The 21,052-nt window shown below is 37.4% G+C and overlaps 1 protein-coding gene across 1 annotated transcript in view; it reads left to right on the forward strand.

Annotated features, from left to right (window-relative positions):
* The first annotated feature begins 263 nt into the window (after positions 1-263).
* The window catches only part of LOC107550662 (inactive tyrosine-protein kinase 7-like), a 41,959-nt gene continuing 21,170 nt past the window's right edge, over positions 264-21,052 (forward strand). Inside the window, exon 1 of the mRNA XM_016232000.1 lies at positions 264-836. Coding sequence (XP_016087486.1) covers positions 755-836 — 82 coding nt within the window. The 5' untranslated portion in view covers positions 264-754. The remainder of the gene's footprint in view (positions 837-21,052) is intronic.

Here is a 21,052-nt window from a genome sequence, read left to right on the forward strand (position 1 = left end):
GTATATGAAACTTCCCCATTACAACCAGTAATTGAATAATATACGCTTTATCCTTTTCTATCCCATAATCATCAACATATATCATTATATCAGACCCACCCAGTTTAACAGCTGTATTAAGTTTTCTTGTAATGAAATTCTCAACATCAACCCAAAATATCTTTATATAGATGCAATGATTACCAATAATGTTCCGTTCCGTTCATTCCGAGAGCGCGCGTGACGTCCCAGAGCGCTGCGGGTCTGCAACAAACCAATGGATCTGGAGAGGTCCAACAGAGGGCAGTCATGACGAAGAACACATGTTATTTGAGACCAGTAGCTATTCTTTAGTAGGCCCACTTATGCGGCTGTTTTAAATAACGGTGGCTATAATATGAATGCAATCGGTCATTTGCACAGAGTGAAAGTAGCCTGTAAGAGAGTGGTGTCAGCGCTCTGCACTCACCTTCCTCAGCCCCGTAGAGCCCACCCACCCGAGAAACACGACTCCAGACCCAGCGCTGGCTCAAGCACACGCTCAGAGGGGCTCTTTGTCTCCATTTCGAGGAGATTTCTGGTGAATTCAGCATGCAGCGCCTGACACATCCAACCAAACCCACAGCTCCGCACTAACTGGTGTGAACTCCTGAAAGACCGACTCACTTCGAGGAAACTGGATTTTAGCGTTTATACAGCCTGCGATTGCATTATTTGTACATACATGAACTTTTGAGCCTTTAATTAATACCCGTCGCCTTTATCGACCTAAACCATGGGTTTCTGGACGGGAAGACGCGAGCGCAAAGTTGCGAGCGCCGAGCGTGTTTTCCTGGCGTTCACACTGATCGCTGAAGGTAAGAATGCGTGCGGACTACAACATGTTTCTAGTTCTTGCGTGGAGCAGGAACTTCATATGTGCATAAATAGTTTAGACGTGGATGTGCATGATACTATAAACCAGCGCGAGGGTTAGTTGCGCGGAGACTCGAATCTGGATTTAATCCGGATTTAGTGGAGTTTGATGTGAGTTTACACAAACTTCCCAGTTCTTGTGTTAGCAAATGCAAGACTTAAGTGCTTGGGTGGTGGGGGGGCATTTCCAATGTGTTACCACTGAACTAAAGGATACTCATGTTTTATATGAATGAATCGATCCACCCTCTTTTTCCGGAAATTCGAGTACAGTAAGCAGGCCTGTAAATAACATTTGCATAATAGTCTGTAAAAGGAGACCTGAAACGGGTCTGCCTTTTTATCTATACTAGATAGGGTGTTTGTAGTAACTTCATGAGGTAAAACACGAGCTGAATATCAATTGCATCTACTTAGACACCTTGAATATTAATTAGACTTTGCTTCGGTCAAGGACAAGTTTATTTAAATATACGCATCGTGTAGACGTAATTGAAATTCCAGAGAAAAGCAATAAGATGTGCTAAGTGAATTGAAAGTCAAGGTATGATATATTAATATGTCTATAAAAAGTCCACTGTGTGAGATCCTCATCTGTTGAGTTTTACTGGACTTCGCATAGGTTCCTCTGCAGCCTCCTCCAGCAGGAGTGAACAGTCACACATGTGGCCTTGAATGAAATATGCTTGGCCTGAGCTGGAGTTTATCTGGAGGGAGTTTTGGGGAGGTGTAAGATGTTAGACCTGAAGCTTCTCTTTGGAGGACCATTAAAAGTGGTGCATGATGTTCTGTGGAGTGACCCATAGCTGAAAGAGGTTTCTGTTGGGATCTCCTGAATAACTGAACCCAGGAGACGTGACCACAGGAGTGTTCGTGTGTGTCTTTCCTGAAAAAAATAAAAAAACAAGAGGATATGCTTACTTGTTTTCTACTGGAGTTTCCAGTGTAATTTGGAACCAGTCAAATCCAGATCAAGATCCTCCTGGATAAACGGGAAGTTCTATAAGATTTGTTGTTCGTTTTCGATTTTTAGAACTTGCATATGAAAGTCTTGCTACTTTGTAGTCAGAACAAGTCTTTTTGATGTCCTACAGGGACTAACTTTATTAGTTCAACTCGAACTGTGCTTTCTAAAAGGTCTACTGTTTATTTTGCCTTATACTGGAGTTCAGCCAAAGTTCCCATTAGGATTCTTTGATTATACACTCTTCAAAATAAATGTTTCAAATGTGGGTTTTCACAGTGATGCCATAGAAGAACCATTTTTGGTTCCCACAGTACCTTTCAGTGATCAATTCTTAAAATAACCTTTTTTTTTTTACTTGGTGTGAAGAACATTTTAATAATCTAAAAAAAAACATTTTCCACTTTAAAGAACCTTTTGTGGTTCCATGGATGTTTAAGGTTTTTCATGGAACTGTCGACGCAAAAGAACCTTTATTTTTAAGAGTGTAACAGAAATTCCGAGTCAGTTTTTGACTGTTAGAGATAGCTTTGGTCATTGTAGGAGTGCGGGACGGCCTCGGGGCCCATAGAAGAAACTGCCAGCATTTGCATGAAGACTTTAAAGATAAAAGGGTGGAGGTAGAGACATTTCACAGGTACTTGAGGGCACTGCTTGATCTCGGGGACGAGGGGGATCATCTCCTGTCTTTCATATGCTAATCACAGACAGTCTGGGAAGAAATATCCCCCGCTGTGCAACGTGAAGGTGTGACTCTGTGGCCATCAGGGCTGTTTGTATATGCGATTATGTGTTAGGTATGTCTCAGTTTCACTGGATTAGATGATTTTCCATAACATATTGGAAATTCTCGTTTGTTTTGTGGTCTTGATGATATTATCATAATCATTTACTTCATGGTCTTTTTAAATGTCAGTCTAACAGGAGAAAAGGGAAAACAATGTCTCATAAATTATGAATGAGAAGACTTAGTATTGTAATTGTGTCTGATTATTCAGTAGCTTATGTTTTTTTTTTGTCAGAATCGACTTTAACCAAACACAGATCTTTAAGCAAATTGATTTTTGTTCAGAAATATTCATAAGACTCTTGTTGTTGTTCTGTAGTTTAGAGTAGTTTGGCTCTGGCTGGTGGACTTTTGGCCGTAATTACATTTATATTTAAGGCGTTTCTTAGTCTATCATGCAGAGAAGTACTGTGTTTCCATTTTCTATAAATGTATTGTTTTAAAAAAAAAGTACTAAAATGAACATATCCTAGTAATATTTCAACCCAAAATTTTCGGACAATTAGATTTTTTACTTTACAATTCAGAATATTTTCTTGACAATATTCCCTTAAATTCTCGCTTTAATGCAAAAAAGATCCCGTTTGGATGCAATATTTATTTAAATTCAGTACTAATAATTATAAACAAATTCTACCATTATGCATACTTGCTTAACTACATTTAAGTAGTAGCCTATTCAGCTGTTGTTGTTGTTTTTTACAAGACAGTAACAACAATATCTCTTTGTGTTAATGAGAAAATAAAAAAATTTAATTGTTATAAAAATAATGCAAAATGCCCTTAAAATGTCCTTAATGTCTTTAAAGTGGGCCAAATGTCTTGTTTTGTGGAGGTGGACATTGTTTTCATGGGACCTTTTATTTTTAAATGAATGATTCTTGTTATCTTGTTAAAGCATGTCGTCTGCATACTTCAAGTACACGTCAGGTCAAGATGAATCCCTTTTCTCAGTTGTGGCATTGCCACCTGTTGCCACTTACCGAACTCGTTTTTTTTGTTTTGGGGTTTTTTGCATTCTGTTTGATCGAGTGGAAGAGAAGAGCTGAACTCCACATGAGACGCAGCAGCTGTTTTCCCGCTCAAACACTCTGAGAAGACCTTCACAGTACAGCGTCTGCAGGCTTGCTTTGAATGTAAAATGCCACTATTGTTGAGATCCCACAGGTCTTCAAGGAAGTTCACACTTGCTGAGGAGGTGAAGCCTTTTGTGATGTCGCTCATTGTCCTTTGTTTGCAAGGTGAAAAATCACGAGGACCTTTAAGATTTTACCAGTTTAAGTGCTTGCACTCATTCTTTATTATTACTAGTTTTCACATTTATAGAATCATAGTAAAACCATAAACACTATGATATAACGCCATTTTTGGTGAGAAGTGCTCCCTGCATCACCTTGAATAAACTCCGTGGAGGCCATGTCAAGCATGTCTCAGCTGGTTCGATTCTGATGAAACTTCTCATTGAATCAGAGGCGGGCAGCTGACAGCGTGCCTGTTTGATCTCTTTCTTAATTAACTTCTGGAACAGCAGCCTCTGAGATGCCTTAAAGCCGCTCTGAACGGCAGTGATGAAATGCAGAGGTCTTGGCTTAAAAAGCGGGGACACGTTTATCTTGGAGCCGGTTTCAGGAACGTGAACCTCTGGGTTTCATGATAATGTTGTGCTCGTGTATCCATGAGATAAGATAGCTCAGTTTAAAAGCTTAAAATTCTGGAAATGAATGAATGTTTGGTAATTATGATTAGAGCTAATGTTGGTAAAAAAATCGAAGTCAGTGAAAGTAGAAAAAAATATTAATTTATTCGTTTTTTGACATGGACATTTTTGTCCTTTATGGACCTGAGTGGTATTTATTTATTTATTTATTAATTATTATTTTTTAAATCTGACACTTCATAAAAAAATATGAATGCATCCCAATGAATGGTGGTGTTAATCATTGACACAATCAAGACTTTAATGATCAAAGAAAAAATAACATCTTAGCATTTAGTATATGTAAAATAATAATAATAATTATTATTATTTTTTAAATAAAAACAACAGTGCCATTGTGTAAAGAAACTGGCATTTAAAAGGTTAAAATTCTGAAAATGTGAATGAATGTTTGGTAATTATGATTAAAACTGATGCTGGTAAAAAAAAAATCAAAGTCAGTGAAAGTAGGAAAAAATATTAATTTATAATATTTCTATGACAGTTTTTTGACATAGACATTTTTGTCCTTTATGGACCTGAGTGGTATTTTTTTAAAGGGGTCATATGATGCTATTTTAAAGATCATTATTTTGTGTATTAGGTGTAACAGAATATGTTGACATGCTTTAATGTTCAAAAAACACATTATTTTTCAAATACTGTACATTATTGTAGGTCCTCTATGCCCTGCCTCTCTCAAACGCTTGGTTTTCTACAAATTCCCTCCTTCCGACAAGCGCAGTCTGCTCTGATTGGCCAGCTGACCCAGTGCATTGTGATTGGCCGAACACCACAAGCACGCGTCGGAAATGTAACTAACCTTACCATAATCGCAAGCTTCAGCTTTCAAAGTAAATATCAAGATAGTTAATAATGTAATTAGTTTTACCATCAGTTCAAGGCCGAAAGGGCAACAGAGTCACGTGACAGACACAGTGATGATGCAGTACACAAGCCGCGGTTAAGACCGCTGACGTGCTCTGATTTCTGACAGACAGTTTACTCTCCTGTGATATGACCCTGTTCCCCTCACACACACTCTCACACACACACACACACACTCTCACACACACACACACACGACGCGTTACTCTGCGCTGCGCAAAACTCCACATTTGAACAGTCAGTAGCAAATACTTAAACTGATAACAAAATTTTTTAGAAATAGCCTTTGTGCACAGCCAGCCTTGTACTCTTCTAGGTTCAAAAAACTGTCGTCCATAAAATGTGTTGCACAAATTCGAACATCTGGGTTGTGCTGTTCTGTTGTAAATAAATCTTAACCAATGATTCCTAATTGCATCTACTTCCGGAAGGCCAAATAAAGTGCTTTAGCTTTCGCACTGAAACACACAGCGTCTCCGTGACATGCTGCATCAACACGACTGCTGTTCCTTAAACCACGCCTTCTGTCTTTGCGTGCACATTTGGGCGGCGTTATGCAAATCTTCCCACATAGTGAGGTAGATATGTGGGGGCGTGTTAGAACGAGCCGTTTTAGGTAGGTGTGGCTGACTCTTAACTTTTATAAAGAATATCTCTTTGGATTTGAGACTTTAGTCTTTGCAACTTTACAGATCTTCGTTATGCACCAAGAGAAAGCATAAGAAGACGTCTGCGCACTCTTATAGCTCTCGCAGTACTTTGATGACACACACCCATCGGTCTAAGCAGCGCTGCTTCAAGTCAAACACATCTAAGCAGTCTTCAGAGGAAGCATCAAGTTGGCACGCTACAGTGTTGCCAAGTCCGCGGTTTGGGGAACCCCTCCAAAAAACGTGTATTTTAGGCCTACCCCCTGGAACGCGATTTTTACCGTTGGACCCCCCTCGAAATGCGATTGGGCTAGTTTTGAGTAGCAATTGTGCGGGTTTTGTTGTGAAAACCTGGCAACCCTGGCACGCTACACGCGGAAATGCTTGAAAGCCTATATAATGAACATACTTCAAAACGGCACATTGAAATTACTCAAGCAGTAACAGTGTTAACGGTGCATTTCATTACTGAAAACTTCGACCTTAAGGGGCCATCAGCAGAAAAAGAAAAGAAATAAAACAGTAAACAGCCAAAGGACGTAACTTAGAATGGGAGATAGATTGGTTTGTGAAAGAGAAGAGAAAAGCCATAGAGGAAGTCTCACAGACCCAGGCAGGTGTTGGTCATTCACAAGCTAAATGCAGAAAATATGACGAGGCATATCTCGCTCTCGGCCTCACTCACCATGAATCCAGTGTAAACGCTATTGACACATCGCGCCGCAACAGCTCTACACTGGACATGACAAAGCGACCGTTGCAAATCATTTTAACTTTGTGACAGTGCGTCATAAATAGAACAAGGCATCAGTTTAATGTCGGGTTTTGTCGCGTCGCATTCAGTGTAGACAGCATCACTGATTATAATGTGTTCTACTGTATTTTGCTGCTCGCATGCAGTGATGCAGGTGTTTTTTTCCCTGTAGGTTTTTTAAATTAAAAAAGCATTAATTATTCATAATGTTTAGTGAAATTATTTTGTAGTCTGAGGTGGGATGGGGATTCGGGAAGGGGGGGGGGGCAGATCTTTTTTTTATAGGTTTATAAGGAGGCGCGACCAAAAAAGTTTGAGAACCACTGTTCTAAAGTTAACAGACAGTGTTTAGTGCAGTCCACATGTTTACATATGTTTATTACAGTGACTTTAAATCAGGCCTACCTAAAGTAGTGTGGTAAAGCAACAGATTTGGTTTTATATTTCTGCAATGTACTTTAGTTTGTGTGATTTGTTACTGACTTTCATATTAATATCATATTAACAACATTTCATATTAACTGTTTACACCAGGCTTATTTGTCAGTGCTTTATGTTGTCATAAATATTAAGATGCTTACAAGGTTGGAAGTTCAACAAATCAGTCAATATACTACTGTGATTGTAGTTGTTAAATAAAAACGTCATTCATATCAATTCATGCATCACCTAATTTCATTGTAACATATAGGCCTGGTCCGACGCAGAAGTATAAATCAGCCTTTAGCCAGGATTCTCCAATGGTCTGCTAAAGATTTTCACCGTAATTCCATAATCAGGGAAATTTGTTTGACCATATGCAATTATCTGCTTGTGATGCGTACGGCATATGTGAAAGTTTCCATAAACCATATACGTAATCCCTCAGAGTTATAAAAATAAAACTGGTTTTCCTGAAAATATTCATTGCTAGTGTTCTGTGAGTTTGGGTTTGATTTTGTCGTTGGGTTTGATTTTAGTCATATTTCATCCCAAAATTTAAAGGTAAAACACAGAAAAGTAATTCCTGCCTGTGTTTGCAGCCATTACGCATTATTACAATTTCATGACAGTTAATACAATTTCATACAATTCCATACAGTTTTTTACAATATGTTTTTATTGTAATGTCCTCTTGTTTTAGGACAATTAAGCCAGTTTTCATGCGGTAATGCAAAAACATGGTAAACATTACATTAAAGTCCTATATTAGTTAACGTTAATATGTTATCTAACATTAACTAACAATGAGCAATACATTTTGATACAATATTAATTAATCTTTGTTAGCATTAGTTGATAAAAATACAACTGATCATTGATAGTTCATGTCAGCTCAGGTCCATTAAACAATGTGTGTGTGTATATATTCTTGTGTGCGTATGTGTGTGTGTGTATATATATATATATATATATATATATATATATATATTCAGTGTTGGGGTAACACATTACAAGTAATGTAATCAGATTACTTTTTTTAAGTAACTTGTAAAGTAAGGCATTACTTTTAAATTTACAACAAAACATCTTGAGTTACTTTTTCAAATAAGTAATGCAAGTTACTTTGTTTTCCCATTTAATGACTGACATCTCTCCTGTCCCCGTGTTGAGAGAAATCAGGAGTGAGTGCAGAGGCCTTCCCTTCATGAGGATTATTAATATTAGGGATGCACGATATTAGAATCGTCCGATAATGGCTTTAAATATAAATATCAGCATTGGCCCGATATGAAAAATGATGCCGATATGTCTTGCCGATAAGAGGAATACATGAACTCACACGTGCTCAGGGTGTGCTAGCGATTAAATCACGTCAACAGTGTGGCTCATTCTTGAAGCAAAGTTTTGTCTGAATGATGATTAGATTCACTGTTTTGGGTCGCTGCATTTAAACTGAGAAATCACGTACAAAATGATGCGTTCAGTGTATGATAGAGTCAGGGTTGCCAGGTTTTCACAACAAAACCTGCCCAATTGCTACTCAAAACTAGGCTCCCCATTAAAAATCGCATTCAGGGGGGATAAAGTACACGTTTTTGGTGGGGTTCCCCTGGTAAAATTCGCACTCCAGGGGCTAAATATCACGTTATTGGGGTCGTTTTAACCCGCGGAAACAGTGATAAAGTAGCCCAATTCCGTGGGAAAACCGCAGACCTGGCAACACTGGATAGAGTAAACAGTAATAGCATGTGCAGCGGCAGCCTCCCCCGGGTCCTAATGCCCACCTATTAAAGGGTTTACATTCTGTAGGGGGCACTGTTGGCCTACTTATAATAAAATGAAAGCAAATTTATTTAAAAATGATTAAATAATTCAGTAATTGATGCCATAAAATCATGAGTATGTTTTGATTTAAAGGTCAGAAGCTATAGCTTACATGAACAAAAAATTATAAATCACAAACATGACACTTAAGTTAAATAATTTTATATATACTGATTTATCCATTAATGTGTAATATGTTATTTTTTAAACAAATTATGAGCTCTAAAAGATTTTCAGAATTTTTACCACTCTTTTGCTTTAGACCATCTATAAATGTTAAATCATAAAATAAAATGTTACGGTTACCACTGCGTCTTTCTGGAAAAAAATGTAGTGATTAATATCACTTTTGGTGTGAAAGAACCTTTACAGTTGCCGAAAATATAACTTTTGGTTTCTTTGTTATTAAAAAACAAATAAGCAAGCTCAGCCCAGGTGACAGGATTACTTTTCATAAAAAGTAACGAAATAAAGCAATTAGTTACTTTTTCATGAAGTATCACAATAATGTAATGCATTACTTTTAAAAGTAACTTTCCTCAACATTGTGTGTATGTATATATATATGTTTTTTTAATGCTTACGTCAGGTTTTTATGCTAGAAGGTGAACGGAGGGGTTTGAGTGTGTTGACTGGTGAATTCTGACGAGCTCTTGGGAGAGCGAATGGTTCTTGTTAGTTGTGATAGGAGAATGAGAGTGGTTACAAGAAGTGCCCTTCCCTCATTCTGTATTTAGCATTCCCCTCCTTCACCACAGTGCCGCCCAGATGATATTTAATGAGAAAAATGTGTGCATATTCCTCAGATGGTACCGTGTGCTGCTTTCTCCCGTCTGATGCACAAGAGTATATCTTCGAGTCATTAATAAACGGGACTTTGGCCTCATTTAGTTCATGTTTAATCCAGAAGTTCATGTTTAGTTTGACATTCCGAAGGGGAAAAGTTTTGTCTCATCCAAACAATAGCTCTGGAGCTTTGGTTTATTTCACTGTTTCGCTGTTTGTTGTATTGTGTCTCTTGTGTTAAACTAGATGTGTTTGTATTAGGGCTCCATGGCGTCTCCTGAAAAACTCGTCAGACGCTCCTGTTGTTTAGAGTTTGAGGGCAACGCTGCAAGTGTTTGAAGCTCTCCTCATGTTCCTGTAATGTCAGAGAATGGCTAATTGTGTCACGTTCCCCATCTCATACTGTAAACAGGGAGCTCACAGGAGGCTGCGGGACGTCCCGTAGAGTCCGACCCCCATTCCCTGAACGAGTGCTTAGTCATGAACTTGGACTCAAATTAAACACACATGCTGTTCCTTCTTATCTTGGTGTATTAGATTATTGATGAGGACTGATGTCTGTTTTAATGCTAGGATTTGTGCAACAAAAATAGTCAAATTTTTCATGAACATTTTCCAGCCTAACAGTTTAACAGCTGTTTTGTTGCTTCTGCACCTTTAAGACTTCTAAATGTAAATGGCCTACATTCTATTGGCTAAAACCTCTTGACAGACTTACTACTTGTTGGGTCTGATATAGCCTAGTTGGCACGGCCCCATCGTTTTTTCTGTATCTATTTAGTTATTTTAAAAAATACATTACAAATGCAATTCATATGCACAACAAATTTCATACACCTCTTCTATGATGACTGTTTTTCATTTCTAAATTCAAATCCATTTTGATATTGATTTGGGGGTCCAAGCTGACAAAACAGGATGGATATATATATATATATATATATATTGGGGAGAATAAAGTCAAAGATGTAGTGTCATATTACTGCTGATATAATGGGGAAAAAGAATATGAACTTCTTATAACTTAAGTAGTTTGGCATATTCTATTATTATTAGTATTATAGAAAAACAAACATGACTGATTCACTGCTTATTAATATTTTAAAAGAAAATATTTATCTGCCATATCAAAGTCATGTGGTCTAACCAACATGTAGAAATATACAGAGCAAAAAAACAAAACATGAAATATCATATCCTGCAGATCTTTACAACTGTGTGTCAAGATAAATAAATCTCTTAAATTATAAATATAATAAAGATAATTCTACATATTTATGACAAGGCAAGGTTAGTTCGAATTGTAAAATGACATGTTTTGCGACTCCCCAAAAATGTTAATGTCATTAATAAATCATTCATGATATTTGTAAACAAAAAAAACAAAAAAACAATTATATATCTATCTATCTAACTAACTATCTATCAGTCTATATATATATATATATACAGTATATATATATATATATATATATATATATATATATAATGCTTAAAATATTTTAAATATTTTAAAAAGGAAAATAATTACGATGCGTACACATTTAAGGTATAAAGAAAATGTTATTGCTTTTTTATTGGTTACATCACACATTTTTTAGAATCATTACATAACATTATAACTTTCTTGAAAATGGTGGAATTTTTTTTATAAAAATAAAAAATATTTTCTAAGTTTCTAAGAACTTGCGGGATGTATTTTGAAAATTAGATTTGTTTTCCTCTTCCTTTATTATGGTCATCTTTATTTCCCATTGACCCGATTAACTACTGTTTTGTTGTGTAGTTTTGCATGAGCTATTCCTTGAAAGTTGATGTTTTCAATTCTAAAAAAGAGCTTCCATCATATGTTGAGTTGTGTTGGCAGAAGCTATTACCACTGAGAGGTAAAGCTGATTCCAGTCAGAATGCAGGCTGCTCTGCGAGTTGTCCACACAATGCTAAACGTGGTGTTTGTTATTTTCAGGGCTCTGCCCCACCACCCATCATCACTCATATAAACACAGAGGAGCCTGAGCTCTTCTTCTGCATGTGAAGCCACTGGCCCTGCTAATGATGGAAGGTGTTGGGTTTCCACAAGTGTGGAGGCTCAGCTTGACCTTTCAGACCTCCCTGTGAATAGCAGTGAATGGAGCACAATACAAACTGTGTGACGGGTTTCATGCTCCAAACGCTGTCACTGTCCTCATATCACAATTAAAAAAGCCTTATTAAAAGAATTCAATTCTGGACCGTTCTTGACGTTTAGCTGCAGTTTGGCACAATCTTTTAATAATAAGTATTTTAACAATTCCTTCACTGCTTATGAATATTTGATAGAAATTGTAAGATGCAAGGAAAGATTTCGGTCATTGATTTGTTATGAGAAAATTTGTCTCATTGTATTTTATTAGATGACTTGAAATCCAATTTAAACTCTTGTCTCTTGATATAGTTTGTCCAGTAAGTAATTGCACATAAACAAATTCCTGTTGTGACACTCCCTCAATACCGAATGGGCATGATGCTCTGTAATATAATTCCTGAGCAGACTGGATTCTGAGTAGTCCCTTCCGGCTGTTTCATGAACCCCACCCAATCCTTCAGCCAGCACTGCTCCTCCATCATGTGTTTAAATAATTTATTTGACTTTTTTTGATGATTTAATTAATTATTAGCGTTTTATCAGCTCGCAAACTCACTGCAGTTCATACACTAAGTCCAGTTTGGGAAACCCAGGTGTAATGTAATGCTTAATGCATTTTAAGAAGTTGATATCAAAAAATCTAATACTTTTTTTTCTCTTTGATTTTTTATATCAATATGGTACTTTTATTGTAAGTTTAAAACAAATTTGATAAAGTAATCAAAAAAAGTAGTCAGAATGCATTACCTAAAATGAATAACCTGAATTACAGTACTAACTACAGTTTTCATCATGTAATCTGTAATCAGTAATGGACTACAGTTTGTAAGTAATCTCCCCAGCGTTGAGACCCAGAATGCTTTCCATTCGGTGTCTAGAATGGAAAGCAACTCCCTTGGCTCTCTGGGATACTAGATTGTGATCAGTGAGTGGCGGCATTTGGCTAAACTGTGGAATTGACGTGTTTATTTTGTGTTGATGAATGTACATTATCCCTAACTTGGTTAAAGGAAAAGCCGTTATGACTCTGATACTGGCTTATTAGTGGTTCCCAGATTTTCCAGCGCAGACGCGATTTATAAAGTTCTGCTCCGAGATGATCGCCTGGCATCAAAGGCCCATTGTGAAGGTGGTGAGCTTGGCCCTCACAAAAACTAAACATGGTTTTAATATAGTAAAAGTGTAGTTTTACTACAGACACCATGGTTACACTGTGGTTAGTGTAGCAAAACCATGGTTAATTTGTGGTTGCCTTGGTTTAACTACAATGACCATGGTTTTTTATGTTTTATTTGTAGTAATAAAGCACTATTTGTGCTTGCTAGGAAGACTGACTGAACACTGACATTTGCTGAGATTTTGGTTCTTAAGGTAGTGTATGTTTTATGTCTACAAAGCAGTGTCAGATACTGTTGTTCAGGTTATTGCTGCCGAATGTTTTGGTCCATCCAGGATCTTGAGGTTTGCGTGTAGAAAGAGGCCAGTTTGAACACAGTTTGATAGTGTTGGAGCACAACCCGTGCTCTTTGGAGAGGGTTTGTGAGCAAGCCTAGTATGTACATAAAGTTTATATGTTCTTCAGCCAATCAGGTTCCTCTCCTGGTTCTCTGCTGGCTTGTTAGTTGTAGAGAGGCCATGAATGGCAGCTTTGTCCCAAAACATTCAAATTCCTCCACAGGAATCCAGGAAGTGGAGAGCAGCTTCAGCCAGGTTAGCGCTCCTGCCCCAAAGCATCCTGCTCTCATCAGGGCCAATGAAAGTCATGTGGATATTGGCTTTTTGGCTTTTGAGAACTTGAATAATTGTCAGCGAATAAACACAACATGGATAAATGATTTCATTTAAAAAACTGAACACCCTTATTTGAACATGCATTGATGCCTATTACATATAAAAAATAATTTTGATGAGAGTTCTGCTTTTGATAAATTGTCAAAAACTAATGTTCTTCCATTTTTGGCATGTAACCTCTCTCGACAAGTGTCTTCTGCCCCATTTTTGTTTGGCTGATTTGATTATTTGTGCTTACCTGAACAATGTAGTGCTCTCAGTTCCATCTGCCGTCTTTTACCAGAAAATGCCAGAACTGTGCACAGATCCTGTCTGTGATTTCAAACTCTCGGCAGTTGCTGGAAATGGCTAAATCATTGTGCTTTAGGTTTGGTCAGTGAACTGTATCACTGTCTGCACTCCTATCGGTAGTTTATGCCTCATATCACTGCTCATTTGCATAAACTTGAGCTAAAGGTTAAGCTTAAGTAACAGTAAAATGGAAAAAAAAGAAAAAATATATAAATATGGCAATAAATTAAAATGGCATAAAGTTCAGTTCAAGGCAATGTTTTATGTAAGAATGATTTTAAGAGCTGCCAGAGTGATTTTATGAGTTACAAGTAGGGCTGCATGATTTGGACAAAAAATTCTATTCCAAATATTGTGTCATAAATATTATGCTTTATACAGCGATTATGATATTTTTGCTTAGATATTCAGGCAAAAAAAAAAAAAAAAACTAACAAGCAGTCCCTTTTGCCTCTCAATTAATTACTGTTGTTTTTGGACCCTAAACAACCTGGACTGCGTTTCCCGAAACCTTCTTAACGCTACGTCGTTCGTAAGTTATACCTTAAGTTGTACCTTTACGTTAATACGTGTTTCCCGAAAAGTTCTTAGTTAAGTATACCTTCTGTAAGTCATTCGTTCGTAAGGTTAGTCTGGACCACTCTTAGCTATACCTTATCGCTGTTCACAGTTCACTCCGCTAGTGGCCACCACTGTGCAAATACCTTCTTCACATTTCAGTCGATACGATTGTAATTCTGTGGCAAGAAAAAGTGCAGAACCAAATAAATATTACAATTCTAAAGTTGTAATACACCCAGTGTTCAATTAATTGAAGTGTTTTTATGCAAATAATAAAACTGTCATTTTACTGATGGTTGTTTTTCCATTATAATATACAAAGGCACATCGGCTGGCAAACAGTTAGGCAGCACATAATTAGGAGTCTATTTAAAGGGAATGAATGTGATGGGGAGTTAAATTATGGCAGCGAGACAGCGAATAGTTGTCCTAAATCAAAGACGGCTGCGTCCGCGGAGCCAGTTAGTGTATGTGCACTATTTCATAATAGTGTCAGAATAGCTACCATGTCAAAAGATACAATTGTACAAAAATTTTGCCTGCCACGGGAGCAAATTCAGCAGCTTTTACATCTTGTTGGTCCAACTTTGTAGAGACAAACTCGACAGAGCTACCCCCTAAAGCCCTGTCTCTCTGTTTTTATGCTGTGGGGAGTTTTCTGGAGTAGTTGGGGATGGATATGGGCTAAGACCTCAGTGTGGTGGTACGTTCACTCAGTCACAAACATCCTGCTCACGCCACCGATTATATTATATTATATTCGCCAGGCAAGAAGTGATGGAGCCACATCAAGGCTTCCATGCCATTGCGGGTGTCCCGTGACTAATTGGCCTTGTGGATGGGACACTTATCCCCATCGCCAACCCATCAGCGCTCGACCAGGCCTTCATAATATATATGAACATGATAATATAAATGACTCTTTCAAAAGCAAGCGAAGCCTAAAGCCAGTTAATGTAGCTGACAAAGGCTGAATACTTTTTGCCATGAGGATGCAGGTTCGCACACTTGCAAAATAATACATATACATATACATAAACACACACACACACACACACACACACACACACACACACACACACACACATATATACTGTATATATATGTGTGTGTGTGTGTGATAAGTTTGCATTTAGTTTGAAATTTGGATTATTTTATAAATGCAATGAGCCCCGATAAATGCAATTTCTAATATTTCTAAAGTGTTACTTTATAATGAACATCACTTTACCCGCTCTATAACGCAGTGAAAGAGCTCCTGTATTGAACAATCGATTCTCGAGCCATCGATATCAACCTATTCAGCACCACCACCATGGACAGCACCTGCTTACGTCGCACGTATAAGGTTTACCTTAAGCAACATCCTAAGGTATAGTTCAGTGAACACGCCTAGAACAGGTATACCTTTAGTTAAGATATACCTTTAGAGTCTTCGTAGCGAGCTAAGAGACAACGTTATCGGGAAACGCAGCCCTGGATATTATATAATAATAATAATAATAATAATAATAAGTGTGTGTGATATCCAAGTTTGCATTTAGTTTGAAATTTGGATTATTTTATAAATGCAATGAGCCCCGATAAATGCAATTTCTAATATTTCTAAAGTGTTACTTTATAATGAACATCACTTTACCCGCTCTATAACGCAGTGAAAGAGCTCCTGTATTGAACAATCGATTCTCGAGCCATCGATATCAACCTATTCAGCACCACCACCATGGACAGCACCTGCTTACGTCGCACGTATAAGGTTTACCTTAAGCAACATCCTAAGGTATAGTTCAGTGAACACGCCTAGAACAGGTATACCTTTAGTTAAGATATACCTTTAGAGTCTTCGTAGCGAGCTAAGAGACAACGTTATCGGGAAACGCAGCCCTGGATATTATATAATAATAATAATAATAATAATAATAAAACAAATATAAAAAGATTAGGCTTCGTTATTTTCTGGTATAGTAATCATAAGCTGACTTTGATTAAATGTTCAGAAATAGTTTACAGATATAATTTGTAAAATTTTAATTTTAGTTAAAATGTTAGTAATTTTGTTGTGTATTTTTTTAAATTAGTGTCAGTTTTATTTTAGTACATTTTAGAACTAAATGAAATAAAACAAGTATTTGTTTTACATTAATATATTTTAGTTCAAATTTACTGTTAACTATAATAACCCGGCGTAGACACAGTGTGAGTCTCTTGTTTGAACCATAGATATAGTGTATTTTTCCATCGTTTTAACTAGGGCTGCACAATATATCGTTTCAGCATCGATATCGTGATGTGTGCATCCGCGATAGTCACATCGCAGGATGTGCGATGTTTAGTATAGGCTACTGATCGTTATATTTATACTGATTGTTTTCTTTGCTCACACACAGACACGGTGTCTATACCGGACGCGACTGCTGTACAGAGATACCCATTTTAAATACGTTTAGTTGCAGAGCTACTGCACGCGATTTTCAGTGCTGGAAATCCATTTATCCTTTGTTGAAACTTCCGAGTCGTCGAGGAGAGCGCAGGTCACGATTGCTTAGCAACGGCAGACGCCACGAAAGCGCAAGCTCCTGAACGCTTTGGAGAGTAGGAGAAAGCGGCGCGACTGGCGTTTCCCACGCGTTTTTAGGCACGACATGTGAACGGCCCCAAAGTCTGTCTACACTGGACGAGACAAAGTGACCGTTGCATATCATTTGAACTTTGTGTCAGTGTGTCATAAAGAGAAAGCGACATCAGTTTACTGTCAGGGATTTGTCGTGTCACGCCGCATCCAGTGTAGACAGCATCACTGATTATAATGGGTTCATTGTATTTTGTCGCGTCGCGCCGCTCGTGTCCGGTGTAGACACGGTAAGAGCCTTGCAGATGCACGTGAACACTGAATTCTGTTCACTTCTGCGTCTGTTTGTGCCTGAAATACTGTGCTCTGCAAGTATCCTTGTAAACACAGTTGCTTATGGCTTAGGTGAAGGGAAACAATTGATAAAGAAAATGGATGTGTAACGGTATATTGGTTCACACACAGCAGTTTAATGTTCCTGTTGCTTTCTCTATCATGAACGTTAATCAAACAACAAAACACAAAGAAAAATCACTTTTGTGGCTTTAACACAGATTTATTAGATTTAATTTATACAGTGAAGACTATGCAGTTTTATTTTACATTTGATGATTCAATTTCTGTACCTGAATACTGTTAGACTTACCTGAAAAATATAAAGCACTGCTTATTTCATTTGTATCTTTGTTCTGCTATATTTATCTATGCTTGTAATTTGTTTATTTCCTATGCTGATTTACTCTTCTACAAAATCACCCCAATCATTATTTTTTTTCAAATAAACTATTCAAGTCATGTGGTGATTTTTTTTTTTTTCATATCGCAATATATATAGCAGAAAAATAAAATATCGCAATGTGAGTTTTTTCCAATATTGTGCAGCCCTAGTTTTAACCCAGCGCTTTCCCGTAATCTACATTTGAAGTTTCTTGTCCTGCGTTATTTAAAGCTTTTGATTGTGGTCAGTCATGGTCAGTGGGATTGTGTAGTGATTGTCAGTGCAGCTGTGTGGTTGGTGTTGAGTGGCGAGTTAATTCTGCCTTATGGTCATACGGGAGCTAACAGACAAGGACTTCTGGTCACACAGAGCCGCGGATAGATTGTTTCTCTGACCAAGCCTGAGATGGGAAAATGAGCATAAGGAGAGATATGCATCTGTATTTATTTGTGTAGTTGTGTTAGTGGTTTGTGTTTCTGTGTATTGGTGAGGCTTTGTGGCAGGACTGAGCCGCTACGGATGGAGGAACACATTAATGCCTGGCTGCACTTTGCTGCGGCCTTCAGTTTGTAAAAGCAAACAACAATTGAGTTTATAAAAAAAAAGTACTTAGAGTGGATGGGGTGAGAAGATGCGTCAGAATGAATGTTAAAATTCAGTTCATTAGAAAAAAAGCATAGCCTTACACATGACATCTAAACAAAAGGCTTCTTCAATGAATGCTTTGAAACCTTCAAGTACACTTACCCCATAGACTTCCATTGTAACTGAGGGACAAGATGAACTCATCTATGGTAATGAATGTCCTGAATGCAGTCCATAGAGATGAACTTGCACTGAGTTCAGGATATTTCTGTAATGCTGTAGTAGTATGGTAGTGCTCCACAATGCTATTAAACTTCAGCTGTTATGTATAAGGTCTGGAGAAGCTGACAGACTTTGCTGTTTAAGGACAATAGAGATCTCATAGTGTCAGGTTCATGGAGAAAGAAGATCTTGTGTCCTGGAGACTTACATGTACAGACATGCTTCTGCTTTCACAGACCTCAGAATACAAACGTAATGACTGCTGTCTGCATGAGGAAAAACAATGAGACAGTTTACGTGTAGTATTTGGTGATTATCTTTTGTCAAGCTCTATGTGTGCGCATTCTTTGCAGGCGTAATCATAACCACATAAAAAACACAAAAGATTTCTTTGCCATTGGTAAAGACTACAAATAGCTTGCTTGTAATGTTGTTTTGCCAGGTAGATTACTTACAAATTGTAGTTCGATACTGATTCCAAATTACATGACAAATATTGTAGTTAGTAACGTAATCCATTACATTACTTATTTTAGGTAATATAATCAGACTACTTTTAGATTACTTTTGACCCTAACTCGTTAATCACATTGATTGAAATCTTGTAACCAAACTGATCTAAAAATACAAAGAGAAAGAAAATATATTCCATTCGCTGTTATTAACACCATAAAATACATTAAAAACTGGAGTTCATGAAGGAACTGCAGTGGGTTTGTAAGTTGAATGAAACGCTTACAATTAAATCACACAAATGTAAAATTAAAGAAAATAATTTTAAAATAACAACAATCAAAATAAAACGCTTACTAAAAAAGGTCAACTATTTGTTTACCTGCATGTCATGTGACCATGAAGAGAACCGTGAACATGCAAATGTGTTATTTAATTATTAACTTCTTACCTTAAAATCTCAGGGGTGCTTAATCTGATGACGTAATCCATGTAATCATTCACTACCCAGCTCTGCTGATGGGATAGGAACCTAAGGTGGAGGCAAGACACAGAGTATGCTGACCATATAAAATTGTGCAGCATTTTGAATGTCACAATAATGAAATGAAGTACACCTGGACCTGAAGATCCGTATATGACCTGGTCTCAAGCATAACCTACTGACACAGGTGCAGGTGGAGATGACAGGAGCAGATGAATGTACAAACCTGGGTTTCATAGGCTGATGTGACGTTGACATGTCAGAGGGAATTAAAGGAATTCGGTCCTGACAGGTGCAGCCTTTCTTTACCCGCTCGAACATCCAGCTACACTCATGAAATAGCTCTGTATGGGTCAAACTTCTGTCTGTCTGTCTGAATGGGAAGTCTTCAGAGCTTCGCTCTGCGGGGTAGAAAATGGACAGAGGCACCAGAGATTAGACCCTGGAGACGGCTGTCATTCACAGGGTGAACTCTTTCATGTTTAGATGTAAAAGTTGGCACACTGGAATGCTGTTTTTACAGGAGTGATGTAAAACCATCAATTGTGTTTGAAGATCATCACTGGTGTATCAGTTTTTGTCAGCAGGCAAGCATGAACCTTAGTATTGCTCATAGTTGTATTAAGGATTTAAACAAACTCCTAACTAGAGAAGGGACTATAAGCGAATTTCGAAATATTGATAACCAAAAAAATTAACTGAATTGTGGTGAAATTTGATAAATAGATATATTCTCTGGCAATTTGATAATAAATAAAATGACCTGTTAATAATCAATATCTCCCCGTTGCTTCCTTCTACACTGTTTCAACCATACAATAGAGGGTGCAATCTCCATCTTGTGTGCAATAGTTGCCTTCAAACACATTTCAGTTATATGAAAAAGTGATTGAGAATGGTGAAGCTACACTGATAATGCTAGACAGCACTTTAGCTATCATGTAAAGTACAATAAGACATTGGTTCACTAACAGATAACTCTTTATGCACTGGTTCTTTTTAATGAGTCAGTCAAAAATTCACCAAAAAAAATTAGCCATTTAGATCAGACTCTGAAGTCAGTCACAACTGACTCCCTCACTAAGCCAATCGGTGGCGTCCGATTTGAAATAACCCAGGAACTGGGTATACTTTAGGTTATATCAGCTATGCGCTCAATGTACTTGCTTCTGAACAGCCATCTTTGTTGAGTGATTATGTAGTAAGTTGTTTGGCTATGGAATGTTTCATTCAATTATATTGCTTGTCTTGCAACTGATCAGCCTCAATGTAGCCAACTATTTGTTTGTGATAGGCCTGGGCAACATTTTCATTAAAAAATACCATAATATCCGGTTACATCATCCAAAAACTGCATTCCCCCTCTAAAAACACATTAGCAACCTAATAGCAATGTCCTGGCAACCGTTCACATCATCATGGAACCGATCTAGCAGTCATTCAGATCACCCTAGCAAGCACAGAGGAACTTCATTAGCAGCTCATTAGAACGTCCTAGCAATCCATACTACCCTAGCATATTGTCTTCACATAGTGAAAAATGGAGTACTTGTGTGTATTTTGAAGTGAAATAATGTTGTCCAAATG

Source organism: Sinocyclocheilus grahami, unplaced genomic scaffold (assembly GCF_001515645.1).
Source record: "Sinocyclocheilus grahami isolate Dianchi unplaced genomic scaffold, SAMN03320097.WGS_v1.1 scaffold405.1, whole genome shotgun sequence".
NCBI lineage: Eukaryota > Metazoa > Chordata > Actinopteri > Cypriniformes > Cyprinidae > Sinocyclocheilus > Sinocyclocheilus grahami.